This window comes from Aethalodelphis obliquidens, unplaced genomic scaffold (genome assembly GCF_003676395.1).
Source record: "Aethalodelphis obliquidens isolate GAN/ISIS:26980383/991018 unplaced genomic scaffold, ASM367639v1 scaffold45, whole genome shotgun sequence".
Classification (NCBI taxonomy): Eukaryota; Metazoa; Chordata; class Mammalia; order Artiodactyla; family Delphinidae; genus Aethalodelphis; species Aethalodelphis obliquidens.
The window spans coordinates 8,366,826-8,388,719 of NW_020837989.1; the positions used below are offsets into that span (position 1 = coordinate 8,366,826).

Genomic DNA, 21,894 nt, shown 5'->3' on the forward strand with positions numbered 1-21,894 from the left:
AACATTTAGCACAGAGCCTGGCACATCATAGGAGCTCAGTTAACATTTATGGACCCATTGTGTGTTGTCCACTCTTGCCAACAAATGAACAGCCGATAGTCAGATATTTATTAAATCATCCAATCTACCAATACTTACTGAGCACCTAAAGTGTGCCGGATCCTGGGCTAGGTCTTATTTTTCTCAACACAGTGACCTGGAGAAGATGTTATTATCCCTGTTTTACAGAAGAGGAAACCAAAGCACAGAGAGGTTGAGTCACTCACTCAAGGTCACAGAGCTAGCGAGTGACACTAGTGACAGAGTCAGGCTCATGGACCTTCCGGGCCAGCAGTGGTGCCGAACAGGCCTGTTTCCTTGGGATGAAAGTGAAACAGGGAGTTTGGGGTGAGGAGGAGGGACAGGGTAAGTGCCACTGTATGGTTGTGATGGTTTGTGACTTAGATCCTGTCCACCCGCAGTATGACCTTGGGAATATTAACGGTTTCCTGTCTGTAAAGTGGGCCATCCGCCAGTTGGGGCCAGAGTGTTGTAAGGGTACAGTGAGCCTGCAGCTAGGATGGGAAATTATTAGCTAGAGTGATCATATGCGTTAGTTTGTGGAACTGAATGAGTATTTGCTAGTGGGCCCAGCATATACATTACAAATCATGCTCCTTTCACTCTCAAAAGTGTCCCGGTTCAGACACTCATAGCATTGCCCTACCAGCAGCCAACATGGGGAGGCCTTTGGGGAGAATGTGATCGAGTGTCTGCTGCCCCTCCCATCCCTGGAGCAGGAGGCAGGAAGGCTCTAAATCAGAGCACAGGCTTGGATAAAGGGCCTGGCTGGGTCCCAGGCCCACCTCTCCTCCCCAGGTCCCACCTAGCTGCTCCTTCCTTTAAGCCTGGCCTCACAGGGCAGGCAGGGACTCTCCAGACCCAGGAGGAAGGAGCCCCTTGGCCATGAATGTAAATGGAAGGGGCGTTCATTGAGCCCTACTGTGTGCATTAGATGAGCTCATACCCAGTATCTAAGTTTTAGCTCTTTCCAGCAGCTGGAAAGACGAGTTTGTGCATCCCCATTTTGTACCTAAGGAAACTGTCTTGAAGGAGTGAAGTTGTGTGCCCAAGGTCACAAATCACTGAATCTCTGAACTTTGGAGATAAAGTGAGGAGGGCCTCAGGGCCGTGCCTGGGGAGAGGCAAAAACTAAGAGGCCCAGGCAGGACCCACCTCTCCTCTCCCCGAGGGCGTGTCACCACACTTCTTACAGGCAGCTGTGCTGAACCACTCCCTCTCGTTGGCTTGTGGGTTTCATTAGACGCTAAGGAAGGAAGAGAGAACCATGGGAACAGGGAGTAGAGGTGAGGCATTGGCTCAGGAGCCCTGGAAGACTAGCCTCCTTGTGGCCTCTTCCCAGCAGCACCTGCTCCCCGAGATCCAGCCCTGGAGGGAGCCAACCCTAGGCAAAGGGAAGGGAGCAGGGCTGGGACTTTAGCTTTTCTCAGACACGTCATGGGGTGACCACTGAACATCAGCAGCAGTCACTGGGGCTCTGAATACAAATGGGTCTAGGTCCATGCCTTTCAGAAGGGGAAACTGAGGCCCAGAGGAGGGAGGACTTGGAAAATCACCCTGTGAAGTAGAGGCAGGGTGACGCCTGGAATCTAGGAGTCTGACCCCACCTAGGCCCTGCCCTCCATATCACACCTTCTGCCATCCCCTCCCCCATCCCCACAGCACTTGTTGGAAAACTCTATACTTCATACAATAAACAACCCCCCACCATTTTTTAGAAGACATTGTCCACATGAGTCAGTCTACCCTCTGAAACCCCAGTTTTATGATCATACAACTGGCCGTGAGTTCAGCTGCAGAGCACATCTGACAATTGCTCTCAATACCACCCCATCTCCCCCATCCCAGAGGAAGTTTGGGTACCACTTGGCAAAATAACTAGTTAGGAATTCAAACCTAGTAAATAATCTATTTCCCTTTCCCTCTCCCCTCCCTCTCTATTTCTCTTGGTCTCACAACAAACCAGAAGAATGGGGATGCGTGCTGATTTAAAGAAAATGTGAGATGAAAATGTACTTCCTTTTATTATATAGGGAGATATTTTTAAATGCATATAAATAAACATTTTTAATTTGCTTAAACGCTCCGACTTTATCGCTGAAGAGCATGTGTTTTGTTACACCGGCGTGGCGACTGTGAAAGATGAGGATCCAGACCGCTAATCCCTCTGGTGAGAAAGCGGTTCTGGAGCAGCCGTGAGGGGACAGGCGTGCCCTCCCAAGCTGCCCTGTCCCACACCTGCTCTGCTCCCAGCTTCTGTGTCCCACTGGCTGGGCATCTCATCCACCCTGGGCCAGGCTGGTTTCCTTGCTAGAGACCTCCTCTGTGAGGCCACTCTACTCCCAACCCTGACGCCTTCCCTAGTCTTGAGCTGTGGCCCTCTCCACTCAGCCCACACCAGTCTCTTGGCGGTCCGCGTTGAGAGTCTCATCCTCAAAACTCAGATTCTCAATATGGTGTCAGGGGTCTATAGAGACGTAGCGCTGACGCACACGTTTCTGGTTTGCTAGAGGTCACGACCAGGCCCTGGGCCTTCCACAGCCAGGCCAGGCCAGATATTTTTGCCTGGATGCCCCCCCTCCCACCTTCCATCCCCCATCTCTAGCATCAGCTCAGGGCCTGCCACCCAGCAGAGGGGAAGCATAAAATCACTATATGCAAAGCAGAAGCAGCATCGGCCATTCCTGGTAGGAAAGCTGGAACACCTCTTAGCACTGGGGTGGCCGCCGGGTCTGACAGGACGTAACGGGTCCTTTTCCCTGAGCCATTACCACACCCCTGCCTCTGGTGGAACTCTCTGGGTGGCAGGGAATGCATTACTTCACACCGCAGCTCAAGACACTGCTTGGAAGTTGTCTTAGATAAAAGTTTCCTTTTCCACGGAGCTCAAACACCAGTTGACAGGTGATGGCCAGTCCAACCTGTGGGGCCCACCCAAGGCCCTGACCGCCCACGTAGACAGCAACTGCAGCTCACCCAGGCTGCTCGGCCTGGCGACTGACCTCCGACCAGGCAGAGGTCTTCCTGTGGCTGGGGGCGGCCTTGTCCTGCCTCAGATCTTCCCAGCCACCATCTGTCCTCAGCACTGGGGGTGGGGGTAGTTAGAACATCAGTCAGGCCTGCCAGCATCACACTAGGATGCAGCAGCCGAGGGAGCAGGTGGCTAAAACCTAGAACTTACTGTGTGCCGGGCCCTGTGCGAAACATAATTCTGAGATAGCTTAGATAGCTTAGAGTATTTTATTTCCATTTGACAAATGGGGAGGCTGAGGCTCAGAGAAGCTAAGTAACTTGCCTGAAGTCCCACAGCTTGGAAGTAGTCAACCTGGAATCCAGGCCATGTGACAACAAAATCTGCTACTAAACACTGACTGAGTCACAGCTGAAGTGTGGCCCTCCAGCCCACAGCGTTCCCACACTCCAGAGCGGTGTTCACTGGGGTGCTGGTAGGTGCTGGTAGCGGGCTCCTGGGTAGTGAAGCATGGGGAATGCTGGATAAAAGAAAATTCAAGGGTTTTCTTTGCTGTGGGACTTGTCAGAGCCTTTGATGTGTTAAGGCACCAGTGTGGCTCTCCCAGAAGGGTTGAGTCTGCAGGACTTCTCAAACTGATTTGACCAGAGTCATTTCTTCTTGGTAAACAAGCTCCCCAGTCTTACAGATGGGGAAATGAGGCTCGGGGGAGGGGGAAGCAATTACCCCAGGGTCACACAGCAAACGCTTTTGACGATCAGAAACCTATATTCACTCACCGCTAGCCACCCTGCCACCAACCCTCTTCCTCTGCTCCTGGAACCCTGGTCCTCTCCCCTGGTACCACCTGGTTCCCATGCCTTAGATGTCCACCATCCTCAGTGAAGCCATGATGTCTCCCAGGCCAACAGCAGGAGGAGGAGAGAGAAGTGCCTCTGCTCTTCAGGGGCTCACGTGGGGACTGGATCTACCTCGTGCATTGTGGTCATGTGCCCCAGGAGCAAAGGGCAGGCAGGCAGGCTGCATACACTTTTTATGGCTAGGCCACCTCCCAGAACAGTAAACAGAGGGGCAGGCAGCTGGCACCAGAGCCCTCTAGGGAGTGAAGGCCCCAGGGCGCAGACTCCTGCCCACCTCTGGAAGGGAGTTCAAAATAGCAGCTTTTCTCAGGAGTTTTTAAAAAGTGTACTTCAAGTTCATATTCCTTTTAATCTTTTTTTTACTATTCCTCCTTCTTGGCCTGACAGCACCTACTAGTCCTTTAGGTAGGCCTCAGTTTAAAATCACCTCCTCCAGGAAGCCTTCCAGACGCTCCAGGATAAGCTGGGAGCTCGCTCTGGACTCCCTGGATGCTCTGCTACCCTGATACCTAGAGCATAGATCAGACTGGGAACTTCTGGGTGGCAAGGACTGTACATTCCCTGGGCCCAGCCACGCCCGGCATAGGGGGTGCCCAACGAATGTCATCTGTTGAAAGAAAACCCTGAGTTGAAAGTATTTGAAATATTGAATCTGATGATTCTGCTTACAAAATGGACTTAAAATTTAACAGTGTCACAGCCTTACTCTAATGAGGTCGTGTTTTGATCTTTCAGAAGTATTTTAAAGGTGACCTTGTGGTAGGCCTACAGAGACTAGGAGAGACGATGCGGTTGCTGAGAAGGGCAAGGATGATTTACACTTCTTTAACATTTTCCTTTCATGCTATGTATAATGATTTTCATACATTTTTAAAAAGAGAAAAAAAATTTTATTCTTGAAGCTGCATTCAAGAGATTCCACTCTCCGGGCAGCCCCTTGCCCAGCTGTGAGTCTGCTTGGTCCAGAGAAAGTTCTCTGGGGGCTCCTTGCTGGGCCCTGAGGGACAGCCTGGTGGGGTGGTAGAGACTCGGCAGGATGGACTCTGCCCCTCTGTCCCCCTTCAGAGGCCTTCCCCACAACCTGGGATCTCCACTGAGAATTTGAGTGAGGGAATATGGCTCTGTAGCCCAGAGCCTCTTGCTCAGGCCCAATCCTGTGGGCTTTGCGCTTTGCATCCAGCCTGGAGAGGGTTTGGTGCATGTTACGCCGGGGCGGGGGGTGGGGGGGGGCAGGTAGAGGTGAGGCTGCAGGAAAAGGCAGGTGTGAGCTGACACCCTCCCCCCTCCCCCGCTCAGGTCACGGTCTGCAAGCCTTCCATCTTCTCTCGGTTCCATCTCCTTTCTCCAGGAGTCTAGTCCCTACAGCAGCCTCCCACCTTTGAGCCTCTGGAGGAGGAGCTGGGTGGCCCCCTCACCTAGCCCCCTGGGGATTAAGACCTCCCACCCCAGGCTCCCTTGTCCGCCTGAGGCCTAGATCACCAGAGCTGGAAAAGGTCCTCATCCAGCAGGCTCGCTGCACAGATGGGCCCAGGGGATGCAGGGGCTGCGTGGGTGGTTGGTCCAAGGTTACTCAGCAGGTCAGTGGCAGCGCTTGGGACTCAGACTAGGCCTCCTGGGCCCCCACAGGAGCCACATTCCTAGCCCCTGAGTCCTCAAGGCCCCCAGCCCACAAGGCTGGTCGGGGGGCTATGGTAGGTACTCCTCCTTGACAGGCATTGGGGAGGAGGTGCCCAGGAGGCTGGCGGAGCTGGGGCACAGGCCCCCCAGAGGTGGCCCAGCTGGAGTGGCGGTGACATCGTGGGCGGGCGGGGGTGGCTGTGAAGGCTGCTGCTGCTGCTTCTTCTTGTTCACTTTGCGCTCCTTTGCCCGCCGGTTTTGGAACCAGATCTTTACCTGTGGGGTCAGCGAAGAGAGATGGGGTGGGCGGTGGGGAGACCGAATGACAGAACAAGAGGAAAAGAGGAAGGGCAGTGGAGCTCTTGTTTTTCGATGTGGCGCTTGGGGCTTCCCACTTGCTCCGGCTACCCCAACTGTTCATGGACCCTGAACACGTTCTCCCCCTCTGGAACTTGCTCCCCTACTCTTAAGACAACTTCCTCTGTAACCTTCTTCCTCTCCATCTTCCAAAGCCATGCTCTAACACCCCTCCTCCAGGAAGCCTTCCCTGCTCTCCCTGTGGCCGCTCCCTCCTCTGGATTTAAACAGCACTGATCAAAGCCCGCTGTAGCCTATAGCTAATCAGGCCCCCATGCTCCTTTTGGTGGTCAGGGATATTGGGTTTAATTGGCTGGGGGATTGGCAGCAGCTCAGTTTCTATTGTGTTGTATGACCATGGCTGGGAGACAACCTCTCTGTTCTCCTCCCTCGACTGAGCTCCGTAATCTGCCTGGCAGCCTGGAGGCCAGACTCCCGGGACTGCTCCTGTGGCTGAGGTGGGAGCCCCACACACCTGACGTTCAGTGAGTCCCAGATTGGCGGCCAGCTCTGACTTCCGCCGTATGGTGATGTAACGGCTGTAGTGGAATTCCTTCTCCAGCTCCAGGCGCTGGTGGTCGGTGTAGACCACGCGGTATTTGTCCTTGGTCCGGGTCTTACCTAAGAAGCAGAGGTGCCAGGAGGAGAGGTGAGTGGGGAGGGGAGCTTGCAAAAGGCCAAGGCAGGGCTCCCAGGGGGAAGAGCAATCCAGGGCCCCTGAAGAAGGACCTTGAGGGAGTAACAGTCATTCTCCCAGGCTCAGGCTTCGAGACTCTCGACCTAGGAGGCAAGCACTGTTCTCATGCCCATCTGGGGGGCCCTAAGGCTCAGAGAGGGGAAGCAACTTGCCCAGGGTTACCCAGCAAGCAGCGGGTGGAGTTGGGGGTTTCAGCCCAAGTCTCCGGACCCAGAGCCCTACTCTGATTGCCAGGCCCACCCGCTTTCGTGCAACAGTTCCCAGGTGTGGCTGCAGAACAGACATGCGGGGAGCTTGTGAAAAACACAGCTTCCGGCGTGTCACCAAGAACGTGAAGTAGAAAGCCTTGGTGTGGAGTCTCCATTTTCACAAGCTCCCAGGTGGTTCCAATTTGGGGATCCTCAGACCGCAGGTCTGAGCACTAGAGACTTGGAGGAAGGAACACCTGGCAGCAAGAGTGGCTTGAGATAACGAGACGTCAGCTGCTCCTCTCTCCTGTGCGCAAGGAGAGCAGGAAGGGCCGTCACAGCCGGAGGCCAAAGCAGGAAGCTTGCAGGAACCGCCCTGGGGTATCTGCTCCTCAATTCCTGTCAAGTGCCTGGTGGTTGGTGGCCGCACAATCAAACAGAAAGGACTGGGGCTGCCGGTGGCTCCCCAGGACCTGTCAGGCTCCTCAGAAGGCCCTGGTTCTAGGCGCCAAGCCCTGAGCTGGGGCTGCACCAGGGGCTGGGGACCGCTCTGCCCGGAGCCATCTACACTCCAGCCTGTGCCCAGGCACAGAGCAGGAGTACTCAGATCAGCCCACAAATATTTACTGAGTTCCTGCTGTGGCCAAGTGCTGGGTGCAGCAGTGAGCAAAACAAAAAGTCCCTGCCCTCGTGAAGCTTAGGTTCTAGTGGAGGGAGATGGGCAAAAATAAAATAAATATGGAGAGTATTTGATATGTTGATTGATGATAAGTATTTCAGAGACAAAGAAGGACTGGGAATTGAGGGAGGAGTGAGGCTGTGATTTTAAATACAGTGGTCCATGAAGGCCTTACCTTGAAGGGGAACTTAAGCAAAGATCTAAAGGAGGTGAGGGAAAGAGCAATGCAGCTGTCTGGGGAAGAGGTTCCCAGGCGGAGGGAACAGTAGGTGCAAAGGCCCTGATGGGGGGCATGCCTGCCGCGTGAAGAGTAAGGAACAGTGAGGAAGCTGGTGCGCCCGGGGTGCCGTGAGCCAAGGGAGCAGACAGGTCAAGCTGGGCCTACGAGCCCCGGGAGGGACTCTGGGTTTTAGTCCATCTGGGACAGGAGCCATTGCAGGGTTCTGAGCAGAGGAGACAAGAGGTCTGATGGAGGATTTAAGATTACTCTGGCTGCTGCATGGAGAACAGATTGGTGAGAAGGGGGACGTGTGGGGAGACCTGCCATAACCCAGGCAGGGCTGGCTTGACTTCCACACAAGGCTCAGCCTGGGGCCCGGAAGTGGGTTTGAGGACCGACTGGGTTAATGTCAGGGATCTCTTTCAGGCTGGGATCAGAGGTCCGTCTGGAGAGGATATTAAGAGTCATGCTTGGCCTGGGCTGCTGTGGGGGCCGGACTCAACACCAGTTTCCTTGTAAGAAGCTGAGCCTGCGGCTGTAAACAGGAGGCAGGCACAAGCACTTTTTAGACCCACCCATGTGTCCCACCAGGGCATGGCAGGTCTGCATGACCATCGAACCCATTCCACTTCAGCCAAGGGCCCCCGCAGTAACCTGGCCTTCACCTCCCTGGCCCCAGCTCTGGGCCTGCCCGCTCCTCGGCACCCCTGCACTAACCACCCCCCCCAACCAGCGCCGGTCCGGCCCACACAGCTTGGCAGGCTAGTGCTGGGCTCCTCAGAGCCAAAGGGCTTGTGGAGAACAGGAGACAGCACATGTTTCTCGGCTCTTTTCCCTGGGCTTCCTGCCAGAGCAGCAGAACCACACTGGAGTCTTCCACAACCACTGACCTCAGCCCACTGCCCGACGCAGCACAGGACAGCCTCGGCCCTTGGCCAGGCCTAGCCCAGGAAAGGGACAAGGGGGTGGCTGCCGAGGCCTTGGCTCCAGATGGGGCCCCTCCTTGACCTAGAAAATTCAACGCTGGCTCAAAAACTGTTCTGCCTAATGCACCACCACTGAAACCCAGCAGAGCTCTGAACCCACAACCCCACTGGGTTCGCTGGGCTGAAGCCAGAAGGGGTCATGGGAGTTTAGTCTCCTCCCACTTTATAGATGAAGAGACTGACGTTCAGGATGGTTATACAGCGTCCAGAGGTCCAAATAAGAGAGGCCTTGTGAGTCCTTTTAGTCCAACCTCCCCGTACAGTCAGGGTCATTGAAGCCCCAGGGTGCCGTGGACTTGCCCAAGGCCATTTCACCAGGCCTGCAGGTCTCCCTCCTGCTCTAGTGCACAGCTCCTCACCCCACCAGATTCAGGGTCCACAGAGACTGCTATAGGGCCCTCTAAGCATTGGCAGCAGAAGCTCAAACAACAGACCACCCATCTACTTGTATTTCTGGGAAGAGTGGGTTCAGACCATGGTGAGGGCAGATTCCTGAAAGCCCTGGGCTGGGGCTGGATGGCCCACAGGTTGAAAATGCCTAGAAGATTCACAGCCTGAGGTAGGGGGAGGAGGCTCCCTGCCCACCCAAACCTCAGCCTGAGAGATTATAAAGACACGCCCCCCCCTTCCCTCAGGCACCCAACCCTCGGTCCCATCCTTCCTGACGAGCAAATGGGGATCCACTGCACCCGTTTCATAGTTGGGAGAAACTGAGGCTCAGAAAAGGGCATTTGCGGAGGGCCATCCTTTCTGGTGGTGGTACAAACCTGGGCTCAGGTTTCCTGACCTCCAGCCAGGCTCTTCTGGGTTGGGGGACGGAGGGAATTAGATGAGAGATGGGACTCTAGCTGCATAGTTACTCCTCTCTGCGTAGTTGCAGACTCTAGCAAGGCTGCCAGTGAAGACCCAGCCTACAGGCCCTGTCACCCCCTCCCTGGACCCAAGAGAAGGGCTGGTGGGCTCAGGAACACATCGGCCACTTCCATCTGGTGGAGTTGCTCAAAGCACACAATTTTATTGCTAAGAAAATGGCTCTGCCCAAAACCAAAATGTTTGATATCGCACTGTGTGGTACAGGGAGTCCCACCTGCCGTCCAGAAGGTGATAATGGGAACATCCTCCTTGGGGCCCAACTTGGTGATCTCAGCCTCATTTAACATGCACATGCCCTTTGACTCATTAATCCCACTTCTAGGGATCAATCCCACAGAAAAATGCCCAAAGAGGTAGCTGTTTCAAATAGCACAGAACTAAGGGCAATGTACATGTCTATGAGTCAGGACTGGTTAATAAGATAAGAGATGGTACATCCATGGAGAGGAGCACTACACAGTCACTAAAAAGAAATTCTAAAGCTCCGTAGGTGCCAATATGGAGCAATTTCTAAAAATATATTGTTAAGTTTAAAAAAAGGCAAAATGTTGTAAATAGTATGTTGCTATTTTTGTATAAAAATGGAATACACACACACACACACACACACACACACACACACACACTCAAACATGTTTGTGGCCCGAGTTCTTTCTGAAAGAATACACAAGAAACCAGTAATGGGGGTTGGCATGCCTTGGAGAGGGGACTAGAGGCTGGGGAGCCATAGGTAGGAGGGAGTCTTTGGGATGTTTAAATTTTTACCATGTGCGGATGTGAATTTGTATTTTTAATGACAGTCAGGAGCCCTGGGCTCCAGTCCCAGCTCTGGGCCAGAACTCCCCACTGCCATGAGCAAACCTCCTTTCCCCTCCTGCGAACACCTGTGCCACCCTGGGGACCCAGGAGAGAGGGGGCAGGGAGGTGCGTGACAGTGGTGGGGCAGGGAGAGCGCCCAGGATGAATGATTTACAGGCCCTTGGGACACTGGGCCTAAGAGGGAAGTCCGGGCTCCTGTAACAGGTGTCTGATGGGAGCCAGGCCACTCCCAGCCACCTAATGAATAACCCTCTGGGCCAGATGCCAGTGCGAGTAGGTGGGAGGGAGGGTGGGAGCCCCCCTAGCAGCTCTTAGGGGTGAAGCATGGGGAGAGAAGAGCCTTGGATAACTGTGCAGATGAGAGGCTTTCTCTCTGCTCTGGCTGTGGGTTGTGAGGAATGGCCCGTCCATATGCTCGGGCTGCCATGGAGGTAGCAAACTTCCCATCCCTAAATCACGCACAGCAGAGGTCCTGGGAAGCGCCAGGCTGATGGTTCTAAATACCTGACCAGTAGCCTCAGAATTGCCTGGGGAGCTTTTTAAAAGCACAGATTCTGGCCCAGAAGTTCAGACTCAATGGGACTGAAGTGGGCCTCTGGGATTTGATACTTGAATAGCTCTCCAGGTGACCCTGACATGTGGTTGTTTGGGCAAGTAGACCTCCAGGGCTGCGCCAGGCAGCTTCTCAATGGCTGGGTGATCTAGGACACCTCACCTCTCTGAGCCTCAAATTCTGTATCTATGAAATGGGGCTAATTATTATTCTAATAATGGTCAATATGTCCATGTGTCAGGCACTTTGCATCCATCTCTCAACAACCTACGAAGCTGTGTGACTGTTATCCCTAGTTTACAGATGAGAAAACTGATTTTCAGCAAGGTCTGCACATCTGGAAGGTGGGATTTAGCCCAGGTCTGTCTAGACTCAGAAACAGCATTAGAACCTATGGCCCAGTGTAAGGTCTCCCATAATGATCTCCAATCCTCGGGTGTACAGGGGATCACTTGAGATGGATGGATAAATGATGCCTGGCACAGTACCTGGCACACAGTAGGTACACAGGGCAAGGTAGATCTTATTCATTTCCATGGTGGGATAACCACAGGACAGGGATCCTGGGAAACGGATCTGAGCAATGGGCTGTGTGTTGGATGAGACTGTTTATTTATAAGGTCCCTTCCAACTTGGAAACATGAAGCTGCCAATGTTTGTTGATGCTCTGATTATATTTGTTATTATTGCTGAAAGAAGTCTAAGACTGATTTCCCTGTCTGAGAGTCTAGAAACTGGGCCTGCCCAGCTGGAGGATAGAGGGCAGGAGCCTGGCGGTCTGCAGTGGGGCCTCCCCATCTATCCTGGACCAGAGTTCAGCCTCTGCCCCCAGGGCGGGTTAGGTGGCTCCAGGAAAATTGAGTGGCCTCTGGGTCAGCATTTCCTTTGACCTCTTCCTGCTGGGTTTGTGGCCCTGAGGGATGACACTGCCAGCTCTGGCCCTAGGGCTTGGAACACAGATCCATGACCCCTCTCTGTGTGGTCCTGGGCCCACTGGCTGTAAATCAAAATCCCCACAACCCCGACCGACACACACACACACACACACACACACACACACACACACACAAAGGAATGCACATATGCATGCGTGGATGCTTGTTAAAAATACATATTCCCAAGCTCTGAGATCTATTGCATCCTGGTCTCCCTGCCATCTTTAACGAGCCTGCCAGAGGGGATTCTGAACCACCAGCTCCCAGTTCTGTGCCATCTGTGTGGCCTTAAATAAGTCCCTTCTCCTCTCTGGGCCTCAGTTTCTCCTGTGCATCAGAAGAAGGTTTGGTGTCAGCTCCAAGGGCCCTGTAGATTCTGAACTTCTGTAGCTCTGAGTCCTCCCTTAAGGACCTGGGCCCAGGTCTGCATCCTTAGCTAAAGGACTTGACAAGGGATTGAATTTCTCTGGGCTTTCCTTCCCCCAGGGAACAGAATGGGTGTGAAAGCAGTTTGCAAAGGGCAAAGAGCTATGGACACGACAAGGAAAACTGAGCTATTTGCACAAGTGCATGTGGGAGGGATCCCTTGGGAGAGGTAGGAATGCTGCCTGATGGGGAGCCGCAGGGCAAAGAACATAGGCCTAGGGGTGGGGAGGTCTGGCCAGGCCACCAGCCGGACATGTGATGTTCAGCTTGGACCCATTTCCTCAACTGTACTACCAGTGGGTGGGACTTCTGCTGCAGCAGCCCTGACCCACCCAGTTCAATGGTGGACGGATATCCTCCCTGGGCAATGAGGCTCTCTACTGGGCCCATGACTGGTCCTTGTTCTGGCTGGTTTGCCAGTCCCAGGCTGCTCTAGCATAGTTCCTCATTCACCCCTGCTCATTCCTGGAGCAGGGGCAAGGCTGGCATGGGGGCAGGGGTGCGATGAGAGGAGGATAGGCAGGCCAGCCACACTCAGGGGCCCTGTAGCCTTAGGCAAGTTTCTCCACCCCACTGTCACCCTCCTTCCTAGTCACAGCACTCAGTCAGCACCGCCCCCTCCTCCTCCCAGGCCTCTACCCCTCTCCTATCTTCTCAAGGAGGTCCACGATCTGACTTGGCTACGAGAAGCAGTGAAGAGGACAGAAACTTCAGAGTCAGATAGACGCAGTGGTTCTAACCCAGTCAGGCCAGGTGCCAGCAGTGGGAACCCAGGCAAGTCACTGAACCTCTCTGAATCCCAGTTTACTCATCTGTCAAATGAGGACATGAATGCCTCCTTTAGACATGGTAGCTGTGGAGATGAGATGTGATCATTTCTTTAACAAGGTAGTTAGTAATAAAAGCTATCTGTGACAATGATGAAGAAAAAGGAAGAGGAGGAGGAAGAAGAAGGAGAAGATGATGACTGCAGAGACAAAAGAGGCAAGAGATTCCTCAGTGGAGAATAAGGAGACCATCTGGAATGGATTACATTCTAGAAACTCTCGAGAGGGATTTTCCTGCACTGTGCTGTATGACAGCTACTAGCCACGTGTGGCTATTTAAATTAAAATTAATTAAATGGAATTAAAAATTCAGCTCTTTGGGGCTTCCCTGGTGGCGCAGTGGTTGAGAGTCCGCCTGCCGATGCAGGGGACACGGGTTCGTGCCCTGGACCAGGAGGATCCCACGTGCCGCGGAGCAGCTGGGCCCGTGAGCCATGCCCGCTGGGCCTGAGCGTCCGGAGCCTGTGCTCCTTAACGGAAGAGGCCACAGCAGTGAGAGGCCTGTGTACCACAAAAAAAAAAAAAAAAAATTCAGCTCTTTAGTCACACTAACCATATAGCAAGGGCTCAATAGACACGTGTAGCTAGTGGCTAGCACACTGAACAGCATAGATATAGAGCTATAGAAAGTTCTATTGGACAACACAGCTGGACCAAACTCCCAGCCAGGGCCAGATGCTCACACCCGCATAGCATACGTAACCAGACTGCTTGGACTATCTACAAAGCAGCCTGTTCTTTCATCCGTCACCCATCTATATTCTTCCCAGGATTTTCCACAAGGGGCACCAGAAATAAGGGGCACCCTTGGCCTAGAACAGCCCTTCTAAGAGTTGCAAGCAGCAACTGCATCCCTTCACATCTTCTTCCGGGCTGAACAACTTGAGGCCACCAGCTGTTTCCTGGTGGAGTTTCCAGGCCTCTGCCCTACCCTGGCCATCCTCCTCTGGTCTGGCGTTGAAGCTCCTGACTAATCAAGCACAGGCGTGGGACGTGAAGAGTCACATTTGGGGCGGAGGTGCAGGATGGGGCTCTGGACTCCAGCCCTTCTCTAGCTCATTGAGGAACCTTGGCAAATCCCCTCCCCTTGGTTCCTGGCTCCCTGAATGCTCTGCGAGGGGAGAGACCATGCCACCTTGCTCATTTGGTTCCACAACAGTGCCAGACACACACAGCGAGTACTTGATGAATGCTTGTTAAACCAAACACAGACCTACCGCTTCCTGGTCTTCTCCTCGCAGTAAATGGCCCCCATCCTCAGGCCACTCAGGCCAAAAGCCTAGGTGGCCCTTCCCCCGCTTCCCACATCCAATCCATCAGCTGGTGGCTCAACCTCTAAAGGACATCCTTCTGTCCAGCTCCACTGCTCCCACAGCCTTAGTCAACGTCACTAATCTAATGGAGAAATGTGCTGTTCTGGGGTCGAAAATACCTGCACTTGAAAAAATAGCGAGTACTCAATAGATGCTAGTTCATTTTATTATTACTGTGGGAGGTGCTCGGTACTTATTTGTTAAACAGTTCATTCCTGTTTTTCATGGGTGGGGGGGTAGATTAAAAACAAACATGAAATAATTACGAACTGTGATTAGTGTGAAGGAAAGCAACGGAGCTGAGAGCTAGATTAAGTGGCGGGAGGCGGTGGGGGAGGGAACCTACTTTATTTAGCTTGGGGCAGCTAAATGTCACCTCCTGGAGGAGGTGACATTTAAGCCAAGATATGATGGTTGAGCAGGAGGTTTCCATGTCACCAATGGGGAAGAATATCCCAGGAAGACAGAACAGCATGTGCAAATGCCCTGAGGCAGAGAGCAGCAACAGAGGACCAGCTCTGTGAGGGACCCTGTCTGCTTGTTCTGGCAGGAATCTCTAGCACCTAGCAGAATGTTTGGCACAGAAGAGAGACTCAGAGACTATTACCGCCTGCCTGCCTATGTGACTGAATGAAAGAGGCATGTGATGAGCCTGGAGAGGCTAGCAGGGCTTTGAGCCCTGGGGTGAGGGGTTTGGATTTGACTTCAAGAGAAATGGGAAGACATCAGAGGGGGTTGAGCCTGGAGTGTCAGTCTCGGCTTTCACCAACGCCTGCTCCCTCTCTCTGGTGATGCTGAGGGATCTATGTGGCACATCCCTGTAAGGTTGATGGGCAAGTATGGCAGGGGGGAGGGCTCAGCATGTGAACAGGGTGCCGGACCTGACTCCAGATGTAAATGTGTCCAAATCCCAAGAGCTCCAGGACAGAAACCTGAGGGGTCATCTCATTAAGATAATTCCCCATTGACAAGCCAGGCTTGCTGCTAACAAAGCTGTTTTGGACCTTCAGAACAGCTGCCCAAGCTCTCCGCAGCAATATGTGCCTAAGTGTGCGTGTGGGGGAACACCCAACTGAAAAAAGCCTTCTGCCACCTTCTAACTGGGTCACTCCCCGCTTCCCAGGTACATCTGAGAGATGAGGTGTCAAATGGAGTTTCTGCCTTGAGAACCAGTTTTAAACAGCCCGGCACCTGCTGTGCCCATCCTCCCCCTCCAGCCTCTTATAGCTCATCTCTGACTGGCCTCCTTTTCCCCACCTAGACGGGAATGCACGTGGGGAGGGGTCTTGGGCTCCCATTCTGAGTGCGTTGCTTTATTTGATAGATGCTCATTAGGCCGTAGAGTCTCGGTTTGAACCCTGTGCAGCAGCATCCCAGCTGTGTGAGCTTGGGCAAGCCACCTTACCCTCTCTGAGCTTCATTAACTTTATCTGTAAAATGAAGCTAATAATAGCTCCTCACACCTCTTAGAGTTGTTATGAGACGTAAGTGAGTGCCTGGCACATGGTAAAGGCTCAGCTGATGCCACAGTTATTAGCTTTAGCGTGAGCTCCTACAATGTGCAAGTTATGGTGAGAAGGACAGGACTGATTAGCACTGCTCCTTGAGGGGATAACAGATGGTAGATGGCAGGGATCAACAAGACAGTCAGTGATAAATGTTGTTCAAAACAAGGGCCTGGTACAGTGTGTGTAGGGGAGGGAACCAAGGAGGGCTTCCTAGAGGAGGTGGCCTGGGAGAAGAAGCAGCATTTGACCTGGTAAACAGGTAGGAGAGGGAAGGGAGGGCAGTTCAGGTCAAGGGACCCATAATAGAGAGGCAGGGAGTGTGAGGTGTGTGCTCGCGTGCACCTGCTAAGGACTGGTAGAGATAGTCCCAGGCACCAGTGCACTGAGCATCTACTGTGTGCCAGGGTCAGGGCTGTGCTCTACTGGCACCATTGCTTCAAGGTGTAATCTTATTAATGTTACAGTGGAAGAAGCTGAGATTCAGAGAAATGATCCAAATTAACTCGCCTGTGGCTAATGCAGCTTCTGACAGAAATGCAATCCCAGGCCTGAGGCTCCCAAGCCGGACTCTTAACTGTCCCAGGTAAGCATTTCTGTATCTCGGCAAACTAACGGGAGAGTGGATTCAAGAGTGGGTTGGGGCCAGTTCTCAAGAGGGCTCTGAAATGGAGCTGGATTTTACAGCAATGAAACGGCATAAAATGAAGTGGCAATTCCATGGCAGTGGGAAGCCATGGTTTAGAGGGCGGCTAGGGCATCGGAGAGAGGCTGAAGGTGAGAGGCCAGGTTGGTGACTGTGGCAATGGGCCAAGGGAGAGGGTCTAGGATGTGGTGGGGAGAGGAGGGTTCATCCCCTCCACGGGCCTCAGTTTCTCTATCTGAAAGCTGATGGGGATGGACCAAGATCTAAACCCTGCTGCAAGAGTCTCATCATCTGAGCGGACATCTCCCGACTTGTATGAGACCTCAGCCACCCCAATGGGCCATTAACCTGTGAAAAACTATTCACAAGGAATTGGAGGCTGAGCCTTCAGCAGAAGGATAATTTAGAACCTTCCTAAGGAAAATGCTGATATTTATAGATGCAAACGGGGAAGACAGAAAAAAAAAAAAAAATAGAGCCCCTTGTAGTCATTTCCTATCCTGGCCTCAGTCAAGTGAAAGTCATCACTCAGAACTGGTTAATGGACAACATAACAGCCTCTCCCACATCTTCCCTGCCCCCTCCTCAGGGAAAGCTGGCATCTTAGTCCCAGCCTCAGCAACGCCAATTCCCCAGGTGAGGATGGAGTACTGTCCCATCCATGGAGTAGGGAGAAGGGGGCAACCAGGCTTCCACCACTGGCATGAGCTGCTCGGCTGGACAGTCATGGGTCCCATCTCCAGGTTGAGATCTCATCTCTCCCCTCTTCTCCCAGAGCTGTCTTACTGTTCCTCACACTTGCCCTGTTCATTCATTCAACAAAACGTATTGAGCACCTACTAAATGCCACACACTGAGCTGGGTGCCTGGAATGTAGCCATGGGTCAAACAGACATGGTTCTGGACTTCATAGGAGTTTACCTCGTCAGTGGGTGCGGGAATAGACAACACACAAACTCACAAATAAGTAAGTTAGTGCTCTGAAGGAAACATGGCAAAGATGATCAATGGGTATTGGTGGGGGTTGCCTACTTTGGAACATCATGGAGGACCTCTCTGAGGAGGTGGCCATTAAGCTAAGACCTGAATGGTGAGAAAGAGCCTGCAAAGAGTCTGGGGAAAGAGTTTTCCAGGGAGAGGGAACAGTATGTGTACAAGACCTGCCTGCAGTAGCACATACAGCTTTGTAGACCTCAGGAAGGAGTGTAGATTTTGCCCTAAATATAATGGGAAGCCACTGGAAAATTTTAAACTGACTCATCCAACATATATCCCAGCCCTGCCTCCACTTGTGTGAACCTGGAACATGCCTTAAAACCTCCAGGCTTCAGTTTCCCATCTGTATGTCTGTTCTCTAACTGTCCAGTTCAGACATTCTAGAATGCTAGAGGCACAGAAGAGGGAAGAAGGGGCAAGAAGGGTACAATAAGAACAGGTGACCAGCAACATCTGGGGAGATGGCATGCACTGACCTTCCCTCTGCTGTCCCAGACAACAGCCTTACCCGGGAAACACCCCCAGAGACCCTGTATCTTCATTGCCCAGAAGGAGAAACTGAGGCCAAAGAGGAGAGGGGCTTGGCCTCTCTCTCACGGAGGGTCTGTAACCCCACCCCAATTCTGACCCCACCTCAAGAGTCAGAGTCAGATGCTGCCTGAGTGGACAGGTAGCAGCTTCTACCTTCGAAAAGGCAGAACGGCTCTCACCTGGCTCCTGGGGTGGCCACTTTCCTCCGGAGCTCCCAAACTTCCCTTGGCCCTTCATTTTAGTTTCTGGGAGTGAAGGTGGAAAGGACTTTTGCCTTTGGGCAGAGTTACTCCTAGGCCCCCTATGTGCCCAGGGACAAGTGTTTCCAAATGACTTCCGAGACCAGAGGTGAACTGAGTTCGGCAGCTCCAGTGCCCAGAGGGACGTGACTTGCCTGACATCACACAGCCTGGAAGCTCCCCAGGGTTCCTGCCAGTCCTCTGACCCCCACCCACTGACCCACTCTCTCCCCCTCACATAGTGCTGGCCTCTCTCCAAGTCCCCGCCCCTGGGGAACCTCCCCATCCATCTCCAAAGTCGCCTGATCAGCAGGAAGTAACAACCAGAATAAAGGAGCAGGAAAAGTGGGCTTCCTTCTTCAGGGAACAGACACAGAACTGCAGGACCCTGAGGGTCAGTGGCCCCAGACGCTTCCTCTCATATAATCTAATGAAAATTCTCAACCGAGGTTTATGGGTAAAGCTTCTGGGGGCCTTTAGAACCCCTGAAATTGTTTGCCCGATTAGGAAACACTTTGTTTTTCTAGGGAGAACATTTATACTTCCCATCAGATTTCACAAAGGGGTCCTTTTGTAACTCAAACAAAGGTACAAGACCCTTCCCTCTCATGGGATGGTGAAACTGACACTCAGAAAAGATGGCTGGTTTAAGAGACGCTGTTCAGAGGAGTAGAGCACAGGCTTGGTCATATCCCAGCCCCACCATTTACTGCTCATGTAGGTATAACTATACTTGCGCAACTCTGTAACCTCTCTATGCCATAGTTTCTTCCTCTTGAAGACGGGGGTGATAATAGCACCTATGATAAAGTTATAAGAATTAAAAGATATCAGGTCAGTGCTCGCTCCGTTAGTAAGTGTTCCATAAACATTAGCTGTTATTATTTAGCCAAGGCCAGAGACAAGTGGCACAGCTGGGACAGAAACCCCAGTCCTCTGAGGCCTCCGGAGGCAGACAGGAGGTTCTGTGTCCCTGGGACTCCCAAGGAGGTGGTACAAATACAGCCAAACCCGTAGCTGCTGATCAGCCCTCCCCAGCATCTGCTGGGAGTGTGTGGGGACATGGAGGTGAAGAGAGAGAGGAGGTGGGGGATGTCCTAGGCTCGCTCCCAGCTGGGGGAAAGGGAGGAGGGGCTGGACATCAAAGGGTGGGCAGGCCAACTTCCCGCCCCTAAGGCCAGGTGGCCTTTGTCAGGACAGGCCGGACGCAGTCGGGACAATGGGTATCATGTTCACTTTCTGGCCGACAGGAGTCACTACCGAGCCAAGGCCCAGCCTGTTACATGACAAAGGGGGGACCTATGAAGGAGGTCAGGCCGCCCCTCATTAAAGCTGAGCCTTTGTCCTGCCCCCTCCCCTGCCTTTGAAGAGGGTGGATCCAAGAGGCCTGCCTGGGGGCAGAAGGTTCACAGGCTCAGGAGCCAAACAGTAGCCACCTTCCCAACTGCTCCTACTTTCCCCTCCCCCAGGGTCAAGAGTTCAGGGCGAGCCCTGGGATGGTAAGGTAGGGACCCTTCACCACCACCAATCTAACCAAAGAGGGCTCTTTTTTAGTCCAAATGATATGACCCACCGATCTCTTCGTTGTATGGATGGGGGACTGAGACCTGGAAAGGAAAGTGACTTACGGGTGTTCACATAATCGGTGCATGTCCTTTGGGGGTTTGCAGCCCCTCTTTGGGGCTGGGATAGGGGTGCATGAAACGGATGACCACCAGGGCCAGTGTTGCTAAAAGTTTACCCTGGGATAAAGGTCTGGGGACCTGTGTCTAGTTCCGGCCTTGCCACGCAACCACAAGGCATCGTTCTTCATGGCTGGGGTCTCAGTCTCCCTGTCTACAGGGAAAGACAGCGTGTGCTTCCCAAGGCTCCAGGATTCAGAAGGGGGAAGCTGAGAGAACAGCCCGCAGGGACAGAGTCGGGGGTGGCGGGCACACTCTGGAACCCAAGCAGGGCCGGGGCAGAGGTCAGACAGGGGGCGGCCGGGGCCTCGCTCTAGCACCTGCCGGCGCCCAGGGGAACCGTCCAGAGGCGCAGGGTGAGGGAGGGGTGCTTACCGCTGCCACCGCCGCCTCCGGCCGCCACGCTGCGCCGCATCCACTCGTAGGGCGTCCGCCTTTGCGCTCCGGGCGAGGACGGTGCGCCTGGGCCGCTGAGGGGCTGCGCCAGGAGACCCGGCCCAGGCCCCGGGGGCGCGGGCACCGCGCTAAAGTCCGGAGGGGGCCCGAATGCCAGCGGGGCCGGGCTGGCGGTGGAGGCCGCGGGGCCCGAACTGTAGGCGGCGGCCCATTCGTCCTTGGGCGCAGAGAAGGGCGTGCTCCAGGCCGCAGGGGGCACGGGGCCCGGCTCCACGTGAGAGTAGCCGGTGAAGTCGGGGTACTGCGGAGGCGGCGGGGGACCGTAGGCTTGCGGGCCCAGGCCGAGACTGGCGGGCCTGGCGGGGCCGGGGTACACGGGGGATTCCTTGTCCAGCACATAGCCCACGTACATGGTGGCCGCGGGGCCCCCCGCGCATGCTGGGCCCTGGAGCCGCCGCAGCCGGCCGCCCCGACGAGCAACTGCTCACCTGAACTCCCAGCCCTGCCGCCGCCGCCCCACCCAGGCCTTTTATAGCTCCGGGCCGCCACTGCCCCAGCCGAGGCGGGTTTGCATTTCAAAGCGGGGGGAGCCTCCAGGCCGCGAATCAAAGGGGGAAACCCGTCGGGGGCGGGGGGTTCAAAAGGAGACAAATTGCCGCCCCAAGCGGGAGGTGGACGCCGGGGCCAAGGGGGGTGGGGGGCGCGGAGGGCGCATCCTGAGCGAGCATCGAGGCATCGCTAGGTGTGGGAGTCTCCTGCGAGGCCCCAGCCTAACCGCCCGAACACCTCGACCGCCCCGCAAGCCCCTTTTACAGGTGGAGAGAAGGGATCCGTGGGGTTCAGGGGCGCCAGGCCAGCGTCACGCAGCCACACCGGGCCTGTGGCGCAGTCCGCAGGGACCAGTTGGAGGTGAAGGGGAGAAAACGCTGACTTCAAACCGGGTTCCCGTCTTTAAGGTAGCGGGTCCTTAATCTTTTGCGGGGGCAGGGGGGAGAGGAGGGGTCACGACCCCTCTGATGAGTGTCTCATGAAAGCTGTGGATGTTTTTTCCCCGGGGGGAAAATGCACATATGCACATACACGAGTCTGCAAACAATTGGGGAGTTCACCTGAGTTGGCTCTCTAGAGAAAGTTCTTAGAGAGGTGGCGTAGCGACATTCTTTTAGAGACATTCTAGCGAACTTCTCACAATTCTCTTGGCAACCCCCCTACCCGCGCCCTCACTCCCACCTTTATTTTAATGAGACGTTTCAAACATACACAAAAGTAGAATTGTAGAGTGAGTCACTATATACCCATCACCGGTTTCAACCGTTATCAAGATTTTGCCACACTTATTTAACTGGCTCGCTTCCCTTTTTTTTGCTAAAGTAATTAAAAAGAAATTTCAAACGTCACGTCATTTTACCCCTACTTACTTCATCATGCATCTCTAAAACACATGGACATTTTCTTACATAATATGCCATTATCACACCTAACAAAATTAACACAGATTCCTGGATCTAGAGACTGTCA

The 21,894-nt window shown here is 53.8% G+C and overlaps 1 protein-coding gene across 1 annotated transcript; it reads right to left on the bottom strand.

The window, feature by feature from the left end:
• Positions 1–4,758: 4,758 nt before the first annotated feature.
• Positions 4,759–20,872, bottom strand: CDX1 (caudal type homeobox 1). Its single transcript, XM_027081388.1, has 3 exons — positions 20,356–20,872; positions 6,341–6,486; positions 4,759–5,784 (listed from the first exon to the last, which is right to left on the bottom strand). Exons 1-3 carry the CDS (start codon positions 20,786–20,788, stop codon positions 5,578–5,580), a joined length of 786 nt encoding a protein of 261 aa, XP_026937189.1. The 5' UTR covers positions 20,789–20,872; the 3' UTR covers positions 4,759–5,577.
• Positions 20,873–21,894: the final 1,022 nt, after the last annotated feature.

Excerpts from the sequence above, each read along its gene's own strand:
- CDX1 (XM_027081388.1), bottom strand. The coding sequence starts at position 20,788 with ATGTACGTGGGCTATGTGCTGGACAAGGAATCCCCCGTGTACCCCGGC. Across the intron at positions 6,487-20,355 it reads CGGAGGCGGCGGTGGCAGCG|GTAAGACCCGGACCAAGGAC; the intron begins GTAAGCACCCCT and ends TCTGCTTCTTAG. Across the intron at positions 5,785-6,340 it reads TGGGACTCACTGAACGTCAG|GTAAAGATCTGGTTCCAAAA; the intron begins GTGTGTGGGGCT and ends CTGACCCCACAG.